Source organism: Trichomycterus rosablanca, chromosome 19 (genome assembly GCF_030014385.1).
Source record: "Trichomycterus rosablanca isolate fTriRos1 chromosome 19, fTriRos1.hap1, whole genome shotgun sequence".
Classification (NCBI taxonomy): Eukaryota; Metazoa; Chordata; class Actinopteri; order Siluriformes; family Trichomycteridae; genus Trichomycterus; species Trichomycterus rosablanca.
Genome location: NC_086006.1, coordinates 13869047 through 13889516, shown reverse-complemented (window position 1 = coordinate 13889516; position 20470 = coordinate 13869047). Strand labels below are relative to the sequence as shown.

The window sequence follows — 20470 nt, the reverse complement described above, 5'->3', positions numbered from 1 at the left end:
CGAGGGGAGCAGAGAATGTTGGAGAACTGATCGGAAAAAACGAAAGCTTAAACGCATTTTAATGGTCTTGTGGATCGAATTCGATGCTTTTTATTGTCTCACATTAGTACCTATTTTCCGGCGCTGCTTTGTTCCTAAACCAAGTTTCTGCCTTACACATGGCTTTTATTTCTTTCTAAATTGTCGCTCGAGAACGGAATGAATGACCAAGACAAAGGTTGACGCTGGTTCTCCAACTCATTTCGTTTCGGCCAAGGAAAAACGGCTTAGGAGTAAAATGGAAACGGAAAGCGGGCCCGAAGCTGGCGCGGTCGTGCAAGCGCCTCCGATCGAGAAAAAGAAACCGCATCGCGCTCCCTCGCCTGCAAGACCCAAAGACGTGCCAGGATGGTCCATCACCAAGATCCGTGGAGGGATCGGTGCACCCACGCTGAGTGTAAAACCAGGGGCGATTCATTTAGGAAGCAGGGTGTCCAGACGCAGCCCAGCCAGTGGTAAAGACACTAAGGGAGAAAGAGTTGGAAAAGCAGTGGGAAGATCCGCGCTTGCTGCGCTCACTGCTCAGAAAAGCAGCTTAAAATCAAACAAGGCCGCTCGGAGGAAAGTATCAGATGCTAGTATCGCGTCGGATGATTTGAGCAAAGACTCGGGCAAAGAGTCTGGCAAATTATCTCCGACCGACAGCAGTTCTGAGCTGTCCGATTGCGCCTCGGAGGAAAACAAGCTTTTCATGGACGCGCTGAGCAGTGATACAGAAACCAGCAGCCGTGGCGGTGCAGCCGAGAGTGAGAAAGGGAGAAACGTGCTGGGGGAGAACCAGGCAAAAACTAACGTAAGGCGGTTATCGTTAGAAGTAGACGCCGGGCAGGATAGCATGTCTCCGGGAGACGAGCGCTCCTTTACCTCGCTCGACAGTCGCATGCCTGCTAGCACATCCTTAGCGTTTTCTGACCTGACCGAGGAGTTAACGGAAGGAATACACGAGGAATACCTGAGAGAAATCGAAGAACTGAGGTCGGAAAACGACTATTTAAAGGTATGCACGGGAAGGCCACCAAATAATTAAAGTAACTAATTTATGTAATTTATGCTCAGTTGCATTTGCATATCTTATTACTTTTTGTAAGCTTTATTTTTATATTTCATGAATAATGCATTAAAATCATAATAATATCCAGCATACTTCTATAATACACGCAGTGGTAAGGACATAATTTCCTTCGGGATCAATAAAGTATCTATCTATCTATCTATCTATCTATCTATCTATCTATCTATCTATCTATCTATCTATCTATCTATCTATCTATCTATCTATCTATCTATCTATCTATCTATCTATCTATCTATCTATCTATCTATCTATCTATCTATCTATCTATCTATCTATCTATCTATCTATCTATCTATCTATCTATCTATCTATCTATCTATCTATCTATGGGACAGTGGTAGCCTGATGGGTAGAGCTTTGGGCTATCAACTAAAAGGTTGAGAGTTCGAATCTCAGTTCTGCCACTGTTGGGCCCTTGAGCAAGGCCCTTAGCCCTCTCTGCTCCAGGGGTGCCGTACAATGGTTGATGCTGCGCTCTGACCCCAGCTTCCAAAGAAGCTGGAATATGTGAAAAAAGAATTTCGTTGTACTGTACATATGTGTACTGTATATGACAAATAAAGGCATTCTATTCTATTCTATTCTATAATCCCCACAATACACTGCAGTAGGTATGTCTCCATGTGATGTACCACAGAAGATGCAGAGCACTGGTAATGCAATTTAAAGTTGCATTACCAGTGTCAGTGTTGCATTATCCAGTGTCAGTGTTGGGCTTTCCATGTTGTCCAGTGTTTACAAAATTGGGATTGTTATTGCTACATACAGTTTATCACAAAAGTGAGTACACCCCTCACATTTCTGCAGATATTTAAGTATATCTTTTCATGGGACAACACTGACAAAATGACACTTTGACACAATGAAAAGTAGTCTGTGTGCAGCTTATATAACAGTGTAAATTTATTCTTCCCTCAAAATAACTCAATATACAGCCATTAATGTCTAAACCACCGGCAACAAAAGTGAGTACACCCCTTAGTGAAAGTTCCTGAAGTGTCAATATTTTGTGTGGCCACCATTATTTCCCAGAACTGCCTTAACTCTCCTGGGCATGGAGTTTACCAGAGCTTCACAGGTTGCCACTGGAATGCTTTTCCACTCCTCCATGACGACATCACGGAGCTGGCGGATATTCGAGACTTTGCGCTCCTCCACCTTCCGCTTGAGGATGCCCCAAAGATGTTCTATTGGGTTTAGGTCTGGAGACATGCTTGGCCAGTCCATCACCTTTACCCTCAGCCTCTTCAATAAAGCAGTGGTCGTCTTAGAGGTGTGTTTGGGGTCATTATCATGCTGGAACATTGCCCTGCGACCCAGTTTCCGGAGGGAGGGGATCATGCTCTGCTTCAGTATTTCACAGTACATATTGGAGTTCATGTGTCCCTCAATGAAATGTAACTCCCCAACACCTGCTGCACTCATGCAGCCCCAGACCATGGCATTCCCACCACCATGCTTGACTGTAGGCATGACACACTTATCTTTGTACTCCTCACCTGATTGCCGCCACACATGCTTGAGACCATCTGAACCAAACAAATTAATCTTGGTCTCATCAGACCATAGGACATGGTTCCAGTAATCCATGTCCTTTGTTGACATGTCTTCAGCAAACTGTTTGCGGGCTTTCTTGTGTAGAGACTTCAGAAGAGGCTTCCTTCTGGGGTGACAGCCATGCAGACCAATTTGATGTAGTGTGCGGCGTATGGTCTGAGCACTGACAGGCTGACCCCCCACCTTTTCAATCTCTGCAGCAATGCTGACAGCACTCCTGCGCCTATCTTTCAAAGACAGCAGTTGGATGTGACGCTGAGCACGTGCACTCAGCTTCTTTGGACGACCAACGCGAGGTCTGTTCTGAGTGGACCCTGCTCTTTTAAAACGCTGGATGATCTTGGCCACTGTGCTGCAGCTCAGTTTCAGGGTGTTGGCCATCTTCTTGTAGCCTTGGCCATCTTCATGTAGCGCAACAATTCGTCTTTTAAGATCCTCAGAGAGTTCTTTGCCATGAGGTGCCATGTTGGAACTTTCAGTGACCAGTATGAGAGAGTGTGAGAGCTGTACTACTAAATTGAACACACCTGCTCCCTATGCACACCTGAGACCTAGTAACACTAACAAATCACATGACATTTTGGAGGGAAAATGACAAGCAGTGCTCAATTTGGACATTTAGGGGTGTAGTCTCTTAGGGGTGTACTCACTTTTGTTGCCGGTGGTTTAGACATTAATGGCTGTATATTGAGTTATTTTGAGGGAAGAATAAATTTACACTGTTATATAAGCTGCACACAGACTACTTTTCATTGTGTCAAAGTGTCATTTTGTCAGTGTTGTCCCATGAAAAGATATACTTAAATATCTGCAGAAATGTGAGGGGTGTACTCACTTTTGTGATACACTGTATACGTCTTCTCCTGGCATTCCCTAATTGACTGCACTCAGTTATAGCAGTGGGCCAACATCCTCCTTTTTAGTATATATACTTTTATATTTGGTTAAACTAAACCCCACCTTATTTAAGATATGTTATATATTTGATTTACAAACTTTTGTATTATTTTGTAGTCCTGTATGAATGAGATGCCATTAATTATTAGTTTTCCACATGGACTCTGTTGTACAATTAATTTGAGATAAATAGATGGTTATGTACATGACAGTATATAACACAAGTTCAATGATTTGTTTACACTGTAAAATAAAAGTATTTTCCTTATTAGTGCACCATGTAGTATATTTTGCTATATAACCTATCCCTAGTGGGTTAGCAACATTGTGCAAACATGTAGTTTGTTCAGGAAATGCAAATCTAATTTACTTGGAACTGTGTAAAGCATTAGATGCAACTTATGCAATACATTTTCACATTGTACAATGCAGTACATTCATTAGCCAACAATGCCAAGCCTATTTAGTTTAATCAGTCTTCACTTTGATTTGTCTTTCAAAAAGTTTCAGTAAGCCCATATGTAAGGCTTATTATTTAGTAGTGTACCATGTTGGATAACAGTGGGGTGATTGATGATGGCCATTACTTCACACTTAGCAGCAGTGAAGACAATGCACTGTGCTATGCTGTATATATAAGCAGACATTAAACTTACTGTTGCAGACAGTCAACATGTCCGAATTTTATTTATTTATATTTTTTATTTATTCAATTGCACAGTTAACAAGAACAGGAAACTAAAAACTACAATTTCTGGTGATAAAAAACATTTGCAGAGAAAGCAAAAAAACCCATAGGGGTGTGTTCCATGTTGTCTTTTTGTTTTACACTCAAGCAACATTAAGAAAACGGTAAAATATAGGAAGTGAATTCTACTGACAAATTTGTCAAGCTGTCAGGGATATGACGGTAAAGTGTAGCTGCATAAGTATCCAATCACTGATATAAGATATTAAGGTGTTTTGTGTAAGACAAAACGTGTGGCCCCCCATCTCCAGTGGCTGATGCCTGTTATGCTTCGAAGGGTCGATAGTTGGAGATGCATTTTACTTCCATGATGATTAGCTAATTCTTTGGTGATCAGATACTTCCTGCAATCTGATTGGTCTGTGGTGGCCATGTTTTTTTTATTTGATGTTAGGACCATACAACTCGAAGGAGAATGTGACTCAGAAGCACTTTGTCAAATTTGATGTCAATTGGATGTGCTTGAGTAATATTACAGTAAGGTGATATGGATATATTCATGTATAATGCAGATTAATAAGTATCGTTATTAGTGAAAGGAATTTGACTTTTTTGATAAGACCAATTTTTTATTTGATATCTAATTTGATATTAAATTGACACAATTTGTCATTTGTAAGAATTCCAAGAAATTTGGTCTTGGAATAGGAACTCTGCCATGATACACACTGTTTTGAACTATTCTAACTACATACCATATACACTATAATGCTGTAATGCTGATTTTATTGTTAATAAATAGGACCAAAGCCATAGTGGTAGAATGCTTTTCATGGAAACTATATTGATGATGATATATTGATGATGATGATATTATTTCTGTAATTATTAAAATGATATATGAGTTGGTTGTAAACAACTTTTTCATAAACTTTGGAAAACATGGCAGAATAGATATATGCCTGCAATTCGAAAATACTGAGTTGTCTTATTTATAAAAAATCTTTCACATTTCAGTTCATACCATGTACTTTTAATATAATTCTGGGCTCTTTGGAGTTTGCTATGGTAATATAGTGTGTACTGAAGATAATTTTGTAGTATAAAATGTAGTATATCTTCTGTACATTAAATGGGTGGGATTTGTTAAGTGATCTCTTTATTTTTTTCTGATTGCTTTTTTGTGATCTTTAGTGATATAAGACTGTTGGTTTATTAAGGTGCTTCTTTGTAACTAGAGATGACTAATGAATTACTTTAATTATCTTCTCGGTAAATACAGAATACGCTTTTGTGCATTATTCTGTATTACTAAATCCAGTTGTAATCATTGATTGATGTCAGGATCTCTATTAGAGAATATACTAAAATGCATAACACAGCGAATTAAGAAATTATGCAGGAGTCTTTAGTGGGGTCATACGAGAAAGAGGGATTAAAAAGGGTTTTTCTTTAGTTGCTGACTTCTGCCAAGTCTCTGATTTAACACAATGTATCTCATCTGTTAAAAGATTGTTTCTGCATGACATTTTAGACATTCTGTTTTAGCAAAGGTTTGATAAGATGAGATCGCTTTCAAAGTCATTTCCCATTGTTGTCGCGGCATTCAAGCTGGAATCGATTTTTAGATCTTCTATTTCCACTTGTGACTAAATCTACCTTTTATTTCTTGAACATCCTTAAAAAGATTGTCAATTCTGAGGTTAGTCGAATACGTTATCACTTGGATGAATAATTTGTATAACTTTTCTTGTTGTTCTGCTGTTGTTCTAAAAGCGTGTTTAGTAAAGACACCATTACCAAGTAATCTACATTTGTCTTGATGCATGCTCAATAATCCAGGTACACAAATCCACAAAGTTGAATCAGTTCATCTGGACACAAGTTTGTTGTAGAGAACAAACTTGTGTCCAGATGAACTGATTTAACTTTGTGGATCATCTACATTTGCTTCTGCTTTCTTTGGCCTCATGGCAGTAATTAGCTAGTTAGCACCTCTGTGGGAAGCACAGCACCCCTTATTCACTCACCTGTTTTTAGTATGATAAAAAAGTAGCTTTACAACAGATTTTGATTTACAGGTGACAACAAACTATTAAAAAAGGGAAATAAATAACATAAAATAATATTTATTCATGATTTAAATTACATATTGACCCTGTTTGAATCCTGAACCACAATCAATTAAACAGACTTGTGTGCTGGTTAAATTTATTTATAATTGGTGTGACTGGGTATGCCCGTTTTGGGCAGCTTTATATATGCTACTACTACTATTACATGTTTCTTAACAGTTTTCAAGAAATGCTCCTCTTTTGTTCTGTATGTGCCTCATATGCTAAATGGCCAAAAGTATGTGGACGATGAGCCTGTTGGACTTCCCTTTGCGACTATGACAGGTTTCTGAATGTCTCTGTGTGAATTCATGCCCAGTCAGACAGAGCAATGGTGAGGGCAGACATTGATGTTGGACATAAAGGCCTTCATGGCAAACTTTGTCCAATTTTTTCCAAAGTTTTAAGTGGGATTGAGGTTAGTTCTTCCACACCATTAGGTAACTTCAGATTAATGCCTTTGATTATGGAACAAGATGTCCAACAAGCTCCTGACCAAGTGTCCACATTCATATAGTGTTTATACAATATGACCAAAAGTATGTGGCCTAAGTCTTTCCTCAACGTTTTGATGTGTGTTTGTGGGAATTTGTGCCTGTTCAGTGAGGAGAGCATTTGTCAGGTCGGGCACTTATGTTGGATAAGAATACATTGCTTTTAATTAAAAAGCCCTGTGCTTCTCAGTTGTCTTTAATTAACTGATGGTAAATGATTAAACATAAAAACAGTTAGTCATATAAGCAGCAATGACTATGCCTGTGTGTGCATTAGGATGAGGTTGAGGAGCTGCGTTCTGAGATGCTGGAGATGAGAGACATGTACATGGAAGAGGACGTCTACCAGCTACAGGAGCTAAGGCAGCAGCTGGAGCAGTCCAACAAGACTTGCCGCATCCTTCAATACCGGCTTCGCAAGGCTGAGAGACGTAGCCTGCGCGTTGCTCAGACTGGCCAAGTTGACGGTGAACTCATCCGCACCTTGGAACAAGATGTCAAGGTAAAATCCTATTTCAAAAATATGGTATGCTGTTTTTACTTTGATGGTGCTTTCACACTTTTGAAGTTTACTGATGGAGTTTGTTTAGCTAGGCCAAAACTAGTGGACTAGTGTGGTCTTTGCATGGTGAGAAAATGCAAAAGAGGTTGTCTATAACATTATAATTGCTATGTAGAATAAAATGGTATTGTTTTTCAGATAGTAAGACAGTTGACGACGGCTACTGTTTAACCTTGCTCATCTCAGAAGATGTTTTTCTTTTATAGTCTGCAATGTGAAACCAAAAACAAAAGCAAACTCTGACTAAGCAAAAGGACTAATAAGTGAGAAAGTATCTGCCGATACCAATCCGATACCGTAATTTTTCCTCTCAAACAACTAAGCAGTTATAATACATGTCTCAATGCACCATGGTTAAACTAGCTATCTAAATAACAATGCTCAGACTGTGAAACAAATATTCAAAAAAAATAAATAAATAACCTACAACACAGTTATGCAAAACTGCTGTTTTTATTTTAACTTTTACACACAACAATTTTAGATGACGCCCGCGCTACTAACAGGTTTTACCTACGTTCGAGCTGTTGTTCATGTGACGCATCTCACTTACGGCGTGTCATCCAAAGTGTCTACAGTTGGAAGATGTGTTTTAATTTCTGAATGGCCTTGTTTACATTAAGCAACAGTAAGGATTGGATCGGATTACACGTTTTTCCTTCCGATGTCCGATCCAGTGATTTGGGCCAATATCGGACCGATACCCTACAAAACACACTAAAACTTGGTGAAATTACACATTTGCCTTTAATATATTTAGAACAATATAAAGATGTTTGATGTGTAGGGCTGTCGCGGTGAAAGAATTTCCCCTTGCGATATTCAACCTGTCTCAATATCGCGGTATGCGGTGATATCGCCATTTTTTTTTTTTTTTTGAAAATTACTTAATTAATCTGGATTTCAGAGCTATATAAACAAGCTTTATTGTTAGGCTATGATTCAGTATATTATTGCTTTATAATGACAAAGATGAGACAGCTTTAAGACCAATGAAATGCGTGTTTAATGTTAAATACAGAACAGAGCAGGGATGCGCGTCTTTTCTCTATTAAAAAAGGTTTAAATTAAGCTTCTAGCCTAGGCTAGATACACTGTGAAACTAAAAAAAAAGAGTTTAGGTTAAATATTTTATGCACGCTAGAAAAACCAACAAGTTCATCTGATGTGGTTTAGAGAGGATCTGAGTGGGGTAGCGATGTTCCCGACGTTACCGATGTTACACTAACACACGTGTACTGATCCTGCATGCGACTTTACAGATCAAAGCAAATCTAGCCTGGTTATTGCGCCACTAATAACTGTCTATTCAGTAGATATAATTAACATAACAATATATACGACATTTTAAGTTATTATTCGTTTCAATACATTTTTATTCAACGAAAAAATACATTTAAATCATTCCAGCAAGCCAGCAATGCCATATTAACCGTCATTAAGTGTTTTAGTACGCCAAGGCTGTTTAAATATAGTCTAAATTACAAGTATTTTATTGAGTGTGAACTCAATTTGATCATTAATAAACTTGCCTATAATTCCTGTTGCGACTCAGCAGCAACGCATGAGAACAGGTTGCGGGAAAATGACGCTCCTTGCTCATTTTCATTATGAATTTATTTAACATTTATTACGCCCAATTGTAAGCGTATAAAACAAGATGGACCCTGCAAAAAGAAAAAAGAGAAGAAAGAAAGAAAAAACGTAAATATCGCGGTGATGCGGTTGCTTGGCATGCCCTGCGGTTGGCTGGTCTATACCGCGATATTTCAAAATTGCGGTTAGCGCGACAGCCCTACTCCGGTGATAGCTAAGGTAAGCAAGCTGAGCTGTCACAAATACTTAAATATAAAAATCAGTTCATGTTAGACATAGCTGGTAAGCCTTTGAATGTGTGTGACTTTAGAGACCTCAGCCTTGCCTAAGAAACCATCATGCTACTGTAATGTAGCCAAATGGGCTCATAAAACTGTTGTAACTTAACTGCTGCTGTATCAAGAAATGCAACCTGAATTACTTTACGCAAAGAGAATGCCGAACATCAGTTCTATGCATAAACACCTAATATCAGAGTTTTCATCTCAGACGGATCAAAAGACAATAGAAATGTGGGTAGAAAGGCCAAGGTCTGTGCATTTATTTCATATAAATGTAATAATTTTGATGTAAAAAAGTATTATTATTAAAAATTATTTTTAGATGTAAATACATTTTACAAAAGCACATTATTCTGTTAAAATTAATTGTATATATATGACAAAAATACTTTTAGAATTTACTTTTTAAATGTCAGAGTTTGAGGACAAAATAAATGATATTTATGTGACACTTACGTATCTTTTAACTAGAAAAAAAATTGTTAACAATTGCCTTTACAAGTTGGTTTTAAGATGTCATATGATACTTTATAGGTACTTTTCCAAATTATTCTCTAGGGCACCCAAGGAGGTTAGATCTCTGTTCTTGCCACTATTGCCTTCTGCTTGCTCAACAGGGAGTTTTGGTCCTGGAAGCTATAAAGACAATGTTTATTGTAAAAAGTGCTGTCCAAATAAATTTAACTTTATTTACAAAAAAATATATACTTAAAGTTCATGTTATTAAGTGAACGTTAGTACAGTAGACCCTTGACTTTATTTAAATTTAATTGGTTCCAAAAGGCTGTTCTTAAGTCAAAATGTTCTAGGTTAAACCTATTTTTCCCATAAGAAATAATGTACAATTAATCCGTGCCAGACCTCCCACACCACCCCCCTTACCTAACCTTTCTAATGTCTTAAATGGTCTTTTTTGTTATAAATACAAGTATATTTTCCATTCAATCTTAAATTATAGAATAGACATTAATGTAATAAACAATAATAAACAACAATACATAGTAGTAGTACTTGTGCTGTACCATACACCATAATAAATTTCCTTTTTTTTTTTAATAAAATGTATCTACTAGAAACAACAATAACTCTTATATTTCTTTATTATTTCCTTCTTTATTTCAATAGTGTTGTATTTTGTAGGTGTAACTGCATGAAAGAAAGAATACTTTACTGAGCCGAATTCCTTCTTCTCTCTCACTCCCCCGCTGTCTGATACACAGTGACAGCTACTGGCAGTAGTAATTATACAACAACGAATGTAATAGATTTGTTCATTTTCTCAACACTGCGCTCTCTCTGCACATTCTTTGTGGACATTTAATATTGAATTTTACAAAATATAAAGAAAACATCGGAAAAACACCGTTCTCTGTCCGAGTGTTCGCTCACTGTATATATATACAGGTCCTTCTCAAAAAATTAGCATATTGTGATAAAGTTCATTATTTTCCATAATGTAATGATAAAAATTAAACTTTCATATATTTTAGATTCATTGCACACCAACTGAAATATTTCAGGTCTTTTATTGTTTTAATACTGATGATTTTGGCATACAGCTCATGAAAACCCAAAATTCCTATCTCAAAAAATTAGCATATTTCATCCGACCAATAAAAGAAAAGTGTTTTTAATACAAAAAAAGTCAACCTTCAAATAATTATGTTCAGTTATGCACTCAATACTTGGTCGGGAATCCTTTTGCAGAAATGACTGCTTCAATGCGGCGTGGCATGGAGGCAATCAGCCTGTGGCACTGCTGAGGTGTTATGGAGGCCCAGGATGCTTCGATAGCGGCCTTAAGCTCATCCAGAGTGTTGGGTCTTGTGTCTCTCAACTTTCTCTTCACAATATCCCACAGATTCTCTATGGGGTTCAGGTCAGGAGAGTTGGCAGGCCAATTGAGCACAGTAATACCATGGTCAGTAAACCATTCACCAGTGGTTTTGGCACTGTGAGCAGGTGCCAGGTCGTGCTGAAAAATGAAATCTTCATCTCCATAAAGCTTTTCAGCAGATGGAAGCATGAAGTGCTCCAAAATCTCCTGATAGCTAGCTGCATTGACCCTGCCCTTGATAAAACACAGTGGACCAACACCAGCAGCTGACATGGCACCCCAGACCATCACTGACTGTGGGTACTTGACACTGGACTTCAGGCATTTTGGCATTTCCTTCTCCCCAGTCTTCCTCCAGACTCTGGCACCTTGATTTCCGAATGACATGCAAAATTTGCTTTCATCCGAAAACAGTACTTTGGACCACTGAGCAACAGTCCAGTGCTGCTGTTTCTGGTTCAAAAGTGGCTTGACCTGGTGAATGCGGCACCTGTAGCCCATTTCCTGCACACGCCTGTGCACGGTGGCTCTGGATGTTTCTACTCCAGACTCAGTCCACTGCTTCCGCAGGTCCCCCAAGGTCTGGAATCGGCCCTTCTCCACAATCTTCCTCAGGGTCCGGTCACCTCTTCTCGTTGTGCAGCGTTTTCTGCCACACTTTTTCCTTCCCACAGACTTCCCACTGAGGTGCCTTGATACAGCACTCTGGGAACAGCCTATTCGTTCAGAAATTTATTTCTGTGTCTTACCCTCTTGCTTGAGGGTGTCAGTGATGGCCTTCTGGACAGCAGTCAGGTCGGCAGTCTTACCCATGATTGCAGTTTTGAGTAATGAACCAGGCTGGGAGTTTTTAAAAGCCTCAGGAATCTTTTGCAGGTGTTTAGAGTTAATTCGTTGATTCAGATGATTAGGTTAATAGCTCGTTTAGAGAACCTTTTCATGATATGCTAATTTTTTGAGATAGGAATTTTGGGTTTTCATGAGCTGTATGCCAAAATCATCAGTATTAAAACAATAAAAGACCTGAAATATTTCAGTTGGTGTGCAATGAATCTAAAATATATGAAAGTTTAATTTTTATCATTACATTATGGAAAATAATGAATTTTATCACAATATGCAAATTTTTTGAGAAGGACCTGTATATATATATATATTAGGGCTGTCGAAGTTAACGCGATAATAACGCATTAACGCGATCTCAATTTAACGCGATAAAAAAAAATAGTGCCGTTAACGCAAATTACATTACGACATTACGAGATTTTTTCAATTCTAAAACTAACGCAATTCATTTTTCACCCACGGGAGACAGATTGAATTATTCTCACTGACCACGCTCACACGCACGTTTAATGTTATTTAGTTCCGTTTGACAAAAAAAACCTTAAAAATAGAGCTCACAGTGAAGACAAACCGGTTACAAAAGCAGCGACCGCTGTGTTTGTGTTCAATACTCTGTTCACAGTGTCGATACAAGTGATTCAGGAATCGATTCATTGTAAGCGCAGCTTAAGTTTCTTTTCTCATTCAATTCTCCGTTTGTACTGTTATAAAGAATGTTGCGGTTGTAAATAAACACCAACTACTACAGAACATTTTGTGTGACTCGCTTACCTTATAAAGCTCAGGCTTAATTATACTGGTTATTACCACAGAGCGGGAGCCGACTCAGAGTCGTTTACGATTTACTGAGGTGAACCACGAACGTGCTGATAGAATCGGCTCAGATGGGACCGGACTGTATTGTCTTTTTAAAGTAAATATTTCAATCAGCAGAATCGCATCGCATGTATGATGTGCACAACGTTAATTACGTGCGTTTATTAATGAACATTAATTACGTTAGCTTGTCAGAAGCTTTCTCAATGATGTCTGTGCGGTGTTTTTTTTTACAATTAGTGATGGCAACCCAAGCAACTGTTCCACTGCACTATTTTACACTAAAAACTACACTATTCCATAATGCTCCAGATTGCATCATTCTAAATAGGTATCGGTATCGGCAAGTACAAAAATACATGTACTTGTACTCGTACTCGGTTGGGAAAAAATGGTATCGATGCATCCCTAGTCAAAACACACTCACTTCGTGTAGAAACGTCCATCAAAGCATTGTCACGATACAACCACAGAAAAGTCTGTTACAATAACTGCGCATCTGACATATATACGAAGTCAAGGGTCTCTGCTGGATAGTATTACTGCCTAGTATGTGAGTGAATAAAACTCCCTTACAGTCCCAGCAGTTTTTAACATAAGTACATTTAGCATAAAATGTGTTCACCATTTTAATTGTAACATTTCACTTAAAAATCCTTGTTTTCTATAACATTTACACATATTTTTTTTAATGCAATTAATCGCGATTAACTATATGAAATTCTGAGATTAATCGCGAATAAAATTTTTAATCGTTTGACAGCCCTAATATACTGTATATATATATACAGTGTATCACGAAAGTGAGTACACCCCTCACATTTCTGCAAATATTTCATTATATCTTTTCATGGGACAACACTATGGACATGAAACTTGGATATAACTTAGAGTAGTCAGTGTACAGCTTGTATAGCAGTGTAGATTTACTGTCTTCTGAAAATAACTCAACACACAGCCATTAATGTCTAAATAGCTGGCAACATAAGTGAGTACACCCCACAGTGAACATGTCCAAATTGTGCCCAAATGTGTCGTTGTCCCTCCCTGGTGTCATGTGTCAAGGTCCCAGGTGTAAATGGGGAGCAGGGCTGTTAAATTTGGTGTTTTGGGTACAATTCTCTCATACTGGCCACTGGATATTGAACATGGCACCTCATGGCAAAGAACTCTCTGAGGATGTGAGAAATAGAATTGTTGCTCTCCACAAAGATGGCCTGGGCTATAAGAAGATTGCTAACACCCTGAAACTGAGCTACAGCATGGTGGCCAAGGTCATACAGCGGTTTTCCAGGACAGGTTCCACTCGGAACAGGCTTCGCCAGGGTCGACCAAAGAAGTTGAGTCCACGTGTTCGGCGTCATATCCAGAGGTTGGCTTTAAAAAATAGACACATGAGTGCTGCCAGCATTGCTGCAGAGGTTGAAGACGTGGGAGGTCAGCCTGTCAGTGCTCAGACCATACGCCGCACACTGCATCAACTCGGTCTGCATGGTCGTCATCCCAGAAGGAAGCTGACGCACAAGAAAGCCAGCAAACAGTTTGCTGAAGACAAGCAGTCCAAGAACATGGATTACTGGAATGCCCTGTGGTCTGACGAGACCAAGATAAACTTGTTTGGCTCAGATGGTGTCCAGCATGTGTGGCGGCGCCCTGGTGAGAAGTACCAAGACAACTGTATCTTGCCTACAGTCAAGCATGGTGGTGGTAGCATCATGGTCTTGGGCTGCATGAGTGTTGCTGGCACTGGGGAGCTGCAGTTCATTGAGGGAAACATGAATTCCAACATGTACTGTGACATTCTGAAACAGAGCATGATCCCCTCCCTTCGAAAACTGGGCCTCATGGCAGTTTTCCAACAGGATAACGACCCCAAACACAACCTCCAAGATGACAACTGCCTTGCTGAGGAAGCTGAAGGTAAAGGTGATGGACTAAACCCAATTGAGCACCTGTGGCGCATCCTCAAGTGGAAGGTGGAGGAGTTTAAGGTGTCTAACATCCACCAGCTCCGTGATGTCATCACGGAGGAGTGGAAGAGGATTCCAGTAGCAACCTGTGCAGCTCTGGTGAATTCCATGCCCAGGAGGGTTAAGGCAGTGATAATAATGGTGGTCACACAAAATATTGACACTTTAGGCACAATTTGGACATGTTCACTGTGGGGTGTACTCACTTATGTTGCCAGCTATTTAGACATTAATGGCTGTGTGTTGAGTTATTTTCAGAAGACAGTAAATCTACACTGCTATACAAGTTGTACACTGACTACTCTTAGTTATATCCAAGTTTCATGTCTATAGTGTTGTCCCATGAAAAGATATAATGAAATATTTGCAGAAATGTGAGGGGTGTACTCACTTTCGTGATACACTGTATATATATATATATATATATATATATATATATAGAGAGAGAGAGAGAGAGAGAGAGAGAGAGAGAGGCGCTCAGAGTCAACTTGTTCGTGACGTCACGTGTGTCATGAATTTCGGTTCTTAATCCGAAATTTGTTCGTACGTTGAGTTGACAAAGATCAACCCAAAATGTTCGTATGGTAAACCGTTTGTAACTGAAGGGTCTACTGTATATTACCCAGGTATACTTTACGTAACAAGTATACTAATGACAATGTACTAGAACTATTCTTTTTCTAAACTTATTGAAACTAAATTGGCCTACTTTTAGTTGACACTAAAACTTTGAGTACACAACCAGTTTACATCTTCAGATATACTGTGTACTGTACCAAAAGTGAACTTATAGGTAGTAGTTAAATACTTCTAGCTAGGGTTGGGCGGTATGATGGTATTGCGGTATACCGCGGTATGTAAAAATGTTGATGGTATTTAAAAATGGTGACGGTATTTTAAAAATGTGAAGCGCCAAATTTCTGCTTCAGGTCTACCTTGAAAACGGAGACTTTAAGACCTTCGCGCATCCATAGTAAGGGAGGGGTGGGAGTGGTAGGTGGTTGGAGCTCACAGATTGGTTGTGGGGGTGCTCACTTTTTGAGATGATAACACAAAAGCTAGGGAGCTCTCTACATAGGGTGTGTTCAAACACCTAGTGAGCTGCCTTGCTGTCTTACTGCCTACATAGGCAGTAGAGAGGATTCTAATAAGTCAATGACTTATTATAAGGCAGGTTATTCGAACGTGCTACTTAGACAGCGATTCCATCGGGTTTTGCTTGCTAAGCTAACAGTTAGCATCTTGCCATTCAAAACCATGGGATGGGGTGGCACAACGCGCTAGCATGTGAATATAACATCTCCGTGTACCGAATACGGTTACATTCACTGACAAGCCCGAACTTGCAAAAAAAACACACTTGTGCAAGTTTATACAGTACAATATAATATTATCTCTGTGTGTGTGTGTGTGTGTGTGTGTGTGTGTCGTGCTCACTCTTCGCGATACTAAAAGTGTTTCGGATTTGAATTCCGACAATAAACAGCTTTTATTATGACTGATTAATTCCCCATACTGATGTGAAGAAGAATGGGTGTATTACAGCCGATAAGAACGGCGCAAAAATGAAAACATATATATTTGCGGCTCCCAGAGATGCGACTCGGTTCATTTGAAAGAGCCGTTCAATAGAATCACACACACACACACACACACAGAGATAATATTATATTGTATTAACTTGCACAAGTGTGTTTTTTAAGTTTACTTAAGTATAATTCCCATATACTAGTAATATAATAATATTTACTGTTAGTTTACTAGTTATATACTTCTGTCCCATTTTCAGTTTTGATAGTTTATACACTGATCAGCCATGACATTAAAACCACCTTCTTGTTTCTACACTCACTGCCCATTTTATCAGCTCCACTTACCATATAAAAGCACTTTGTAGTTCTACAATTACTGACTGTAGTCCACCTGTTTTTCTGCATGCTTTGTTAGCCCCCTTTCATGCTGTTCTTCAGTGGTCAGGACTCTCAGGACCACCACAGAGCAGGTATTATTTGGGTGTTGGATCATTCTCAGCACGGCAGTGACACTGACATGGTGGTAGTGTGTTAGTGTGTGTTGTGCTGGTATGAGTGGATCAGACACATCAGTGCTGCTGGAGTTTTTAAACACCTTACCGTCACTGCTGGACTGAGAATAGTCCCCCAACCAAAAACATCCAGCCAACAGCACCCCGTGGGCAGCGTCCTGTGACCACTGATGAAGGTCTAGAAGATGACCAACTCAAACAGCAGCAATAGATGAGCGATCATCCCTGACTTTACATCTACAAGGTGGACCAACTAGGTATGAGTGTCTAATAGAGTGGACAGTGAGTGGTCACGGTATTTAAAAACTCCAGCAGCGCTGCTGTGTCTGATCCACTCATACCAGCACAACACACACTAACACACCACCATCATGCATGTCATTGTCACTGCAGTGCTGAGAATGATCCACCACCTAAATAATACCTGCTCTGTGGTGGTCCTGTGGGGGTCCTGGCCATTGAAGAACAGGGTGAAAGCAGGCTAAAAAAGTATGCAGAGAAACAGGTGGACTACAGTCAGTAATTGTATACCTACAAAGTGCTTCTATATGGTAAGTGGAGCTGATAAAATAGACAGTGAGTGTAGAAACAAGGAGGTGGTTTTAATGTTATGGCTGATCAGTGTATACTGCTAGTATACTTGTAAGTTATCTTTAGTGAACTTCACATAACTGTAATGCAGGATGGACTGAGTAGGTCAGATGATGAATATCGATGAACGTTTTTTATTGAAGACAGAATTGATAACCAAAAATCCATGAATCAGACATAGGTCAAAACTTGTAGATCAGTACACATAGGTAAACGGAAAACAAAGCATAAATAAAGGCTACAGAACTAAACTGGAATGGACATAGTAAGAACTAGACTGGACTAAACAGACTAAAACATCACAAGCAAACAGGACTAGTCATGAAACAATAATAATATACAGACTAAAACACAGCAAACAAACAGGACTAGGAATTTATCACAGTACCTGAGAAGAATACGCTTTGTATGCAGTATCAATCGCAATGGCAATACTCAAGCCCCGAACAAAGACAAACTAGTAATCGGTATAGTAGAAGACAGGTGAAAACAACAGGCAGAGCAAAACAAATACAAGAGTTTAGTCAGGGCGGGGGAAACAAACAAAAAGCATGCAGAGTGCTGTGGGAATGATAGCAAACAAAGGAAAAATAAGGATGTTGTGACAAAAATACTTAGTAGTTTACTACTTATCTATTACAACAAATTATTTAATTGCAGACAGTATGAATCCTAATCTGTGCAGCATGTGGTTATGCATTGTTTTGTTGAAAAAATGCATGATTGTCTTCGAAAATGATGCTAATTCTTTCTAATCTTTTTTTGCGGAACATTGTTTTTAAACATTTCGATAATTTTCTCACCCATTTGTCGGGTAAGAAACTGGAGATCCTCTGCTTATCTCCTCAAGGACATAGCTTTTTGCGGATACCGCTTTTGTACCAAATCATGATTAAATCACCCTTTGACATCGCCTATTTGAAATCACATTATTATTCAGTTTTCTACTTCCCTACTAGTGCTAAATTGTCCCAACTTTTTATGTAGTCTAAGCTATTTCATTACAAATTACCAACCAAGTATACTTAAATTTGTGTATAAGGTAGGAATACTAAATTATATTTTTCCTTAAATATATGTAGGATCCATGTATTAAGTACGAGTATAGGTTAAATATATTTAGACTTTTTGTATACTTGTCAGTATAAGCCAAGTATACTTAAGTATAATTTTGTTTTGTATAAATCTAATGAGTGCATAAAAAGTAAACTGCAATAAATCAAAAATACAGCCAACTGGTTATTATGTTGACAGCTCTGTAATTAACTTGTCTTATTTGTTAATTTGGTCTAAAAAAAATTTCTCTGAATACAAAAAAATTTATTTTATAACAACAATGGCATTAATAATTTAACCCCAAATTAGAAAAGTTGGAACAGCATGGAAAATGCAAATACAGTACAATAAAAATGCAGTGTTGCGAGGTCATTGTTGTCGCATTTTTAGTTTCAAAATTCTCCACACATTCTCTGTTGGGGACAGGTCAGGACTGCAGGCAAGCCAGTCCAGTACTCGTACCCACTTCCTCCGCAGCCATGCCTTTGTAATGTGTGCAGCATGTGGTTTTGCATTGTCTTGTTGAAAAATGCATGGACGTCCCTGGAAAAGATGACGTCTTGAAGGCAGCATATGTTGCTCTAATATCTCAAGGTACTTTTCTGCATTAATGCTGCCATCACAGAAGCGTAAATGACCCTTGCTAAGGGTACTGACACAACCCCATACCATGACAGACCCTGGCTTTTGGACTTGTTGCTGATAACAGTCTGGATGGTCTTTTTTGTCTTTGGTCCGGAGCACACGGCGCCCATTTAAAAAAAAAAAAAACCTGGAATGCTGATTTATCTGACCACAATACACGTTTCCACTGTGTGATGGTCCATCCTAGATGCCTCCGAGCCCAGAGAAGTCTATGCCGCTTCTGGACATGGTTAACATAAGGCTTCTTTTTTGCACAGTTTTAAGTGGTATTTGTGCATGTAACTCCGTATTGTAGTGCTTAACAAAGGTTTGCCAAAGTAATCCCTAGTCCATGTGGTTATATCAGCTATTGTTGAGTGGCAGCTCTTGATGCAGTGCCGTCTGAGGAATTAAAGATCAAAGATCAAATTAAAGATCAATGGCATTCAGCTTAAACTTGTGCCCTTGGCATTTATGCACTGAAATTCCTCCCGATTCCTTGAATCGTTTTAATGATATTATCCATTGTAGAGGGAGAAATATGCAAATCCCTTCCAATCTTTCTTTCAGGTACATTGTTTTTAAACATTTCAATAATTTTCTCATGCATTTGTGGACAAACTGGAGATCCTCTGTCCATCTTTGCTCATCAAAGCCTTTCCTGGATGCAGCTTTTGTACCAAATCATGATTACAATCACCTGTCGACATCACCTGTTTAGAATCACATCATTATTTAGTTTTTTAACCTCATTACTAGCCCTAAATTGCCCCTGTCCCAACTTTTTTTGGAATGTGTTGAAGGCCTGAAATGCATGAATGGAGGTATATTAACAAATGAAATGAAGTTAAGCAGACCAAACATGAAATATCTTGGGTTCAAACTGTCTGCAATCAATTAAAAGTCAAAGTAAATCTAAGGAACACTGCATTTATATTTTATTTGCATTTTCCATACTGTCCCAACTTTTTCTGATTTGGGGTTGTAATATTAAGAATTTTAAAAGATGAATTAGCCTGCATTAATAGCTTCTATGTGTAGTTGTTTAGGCTTCTGTTTCTGTGTGTAGAGGAAGTGAAGCTTTAGGAATGATGTCATTCCCTTAAGCACTGACTTGCTACCACTGTTTCTTGTTTTAAAAGGCTGAGATGTTGGTAGTAGTGGCAACAACAAAGGAAGCTGTGTTTTTTTCTGCAGCTTGCCATAATCTAAACCTAAGTCATGATTGGCCAATCAAGAAACAGTTGTTAATGTTGTTAACCACCCAGAGGAAAGTAATGGGTTTTTAAAAAGAATTTAAAAGAAAACAGTGTTGCTCTCAGATTCTTGAAGCAAAAGTGTCTTAACACTGAGCCAATTGTCTGTCTTTGCAACCAGTTACGG

The 20470-nt window shown here is 38.7% G+C and overlaps 1 protein-coding gene across 1 annotated transcript in view; it reads left to right on the top strand.

The window, feature by feature from the left end:
- The first annotated feature begins 202 nt into the window (after positions 1-202).
- mtcl2 (microtubule crosslinking factor 2) overlaps positions 203-20470 on the top strand; it is an 81259-nt gene continuing 60991 nt past the window's right edge. Inside the window, exons 1-2 of the mRNA XM_063016053.1 lie at positions 203-1036; positions 7142-7366. Coding sequence (XP_062872123.1) covers positions 203-1036; positions 7142-7366 — 1059 coding nt within the window. The remainder of the gene's footprint in view (positions 1037-7141; positions 7367-20470) is intronic.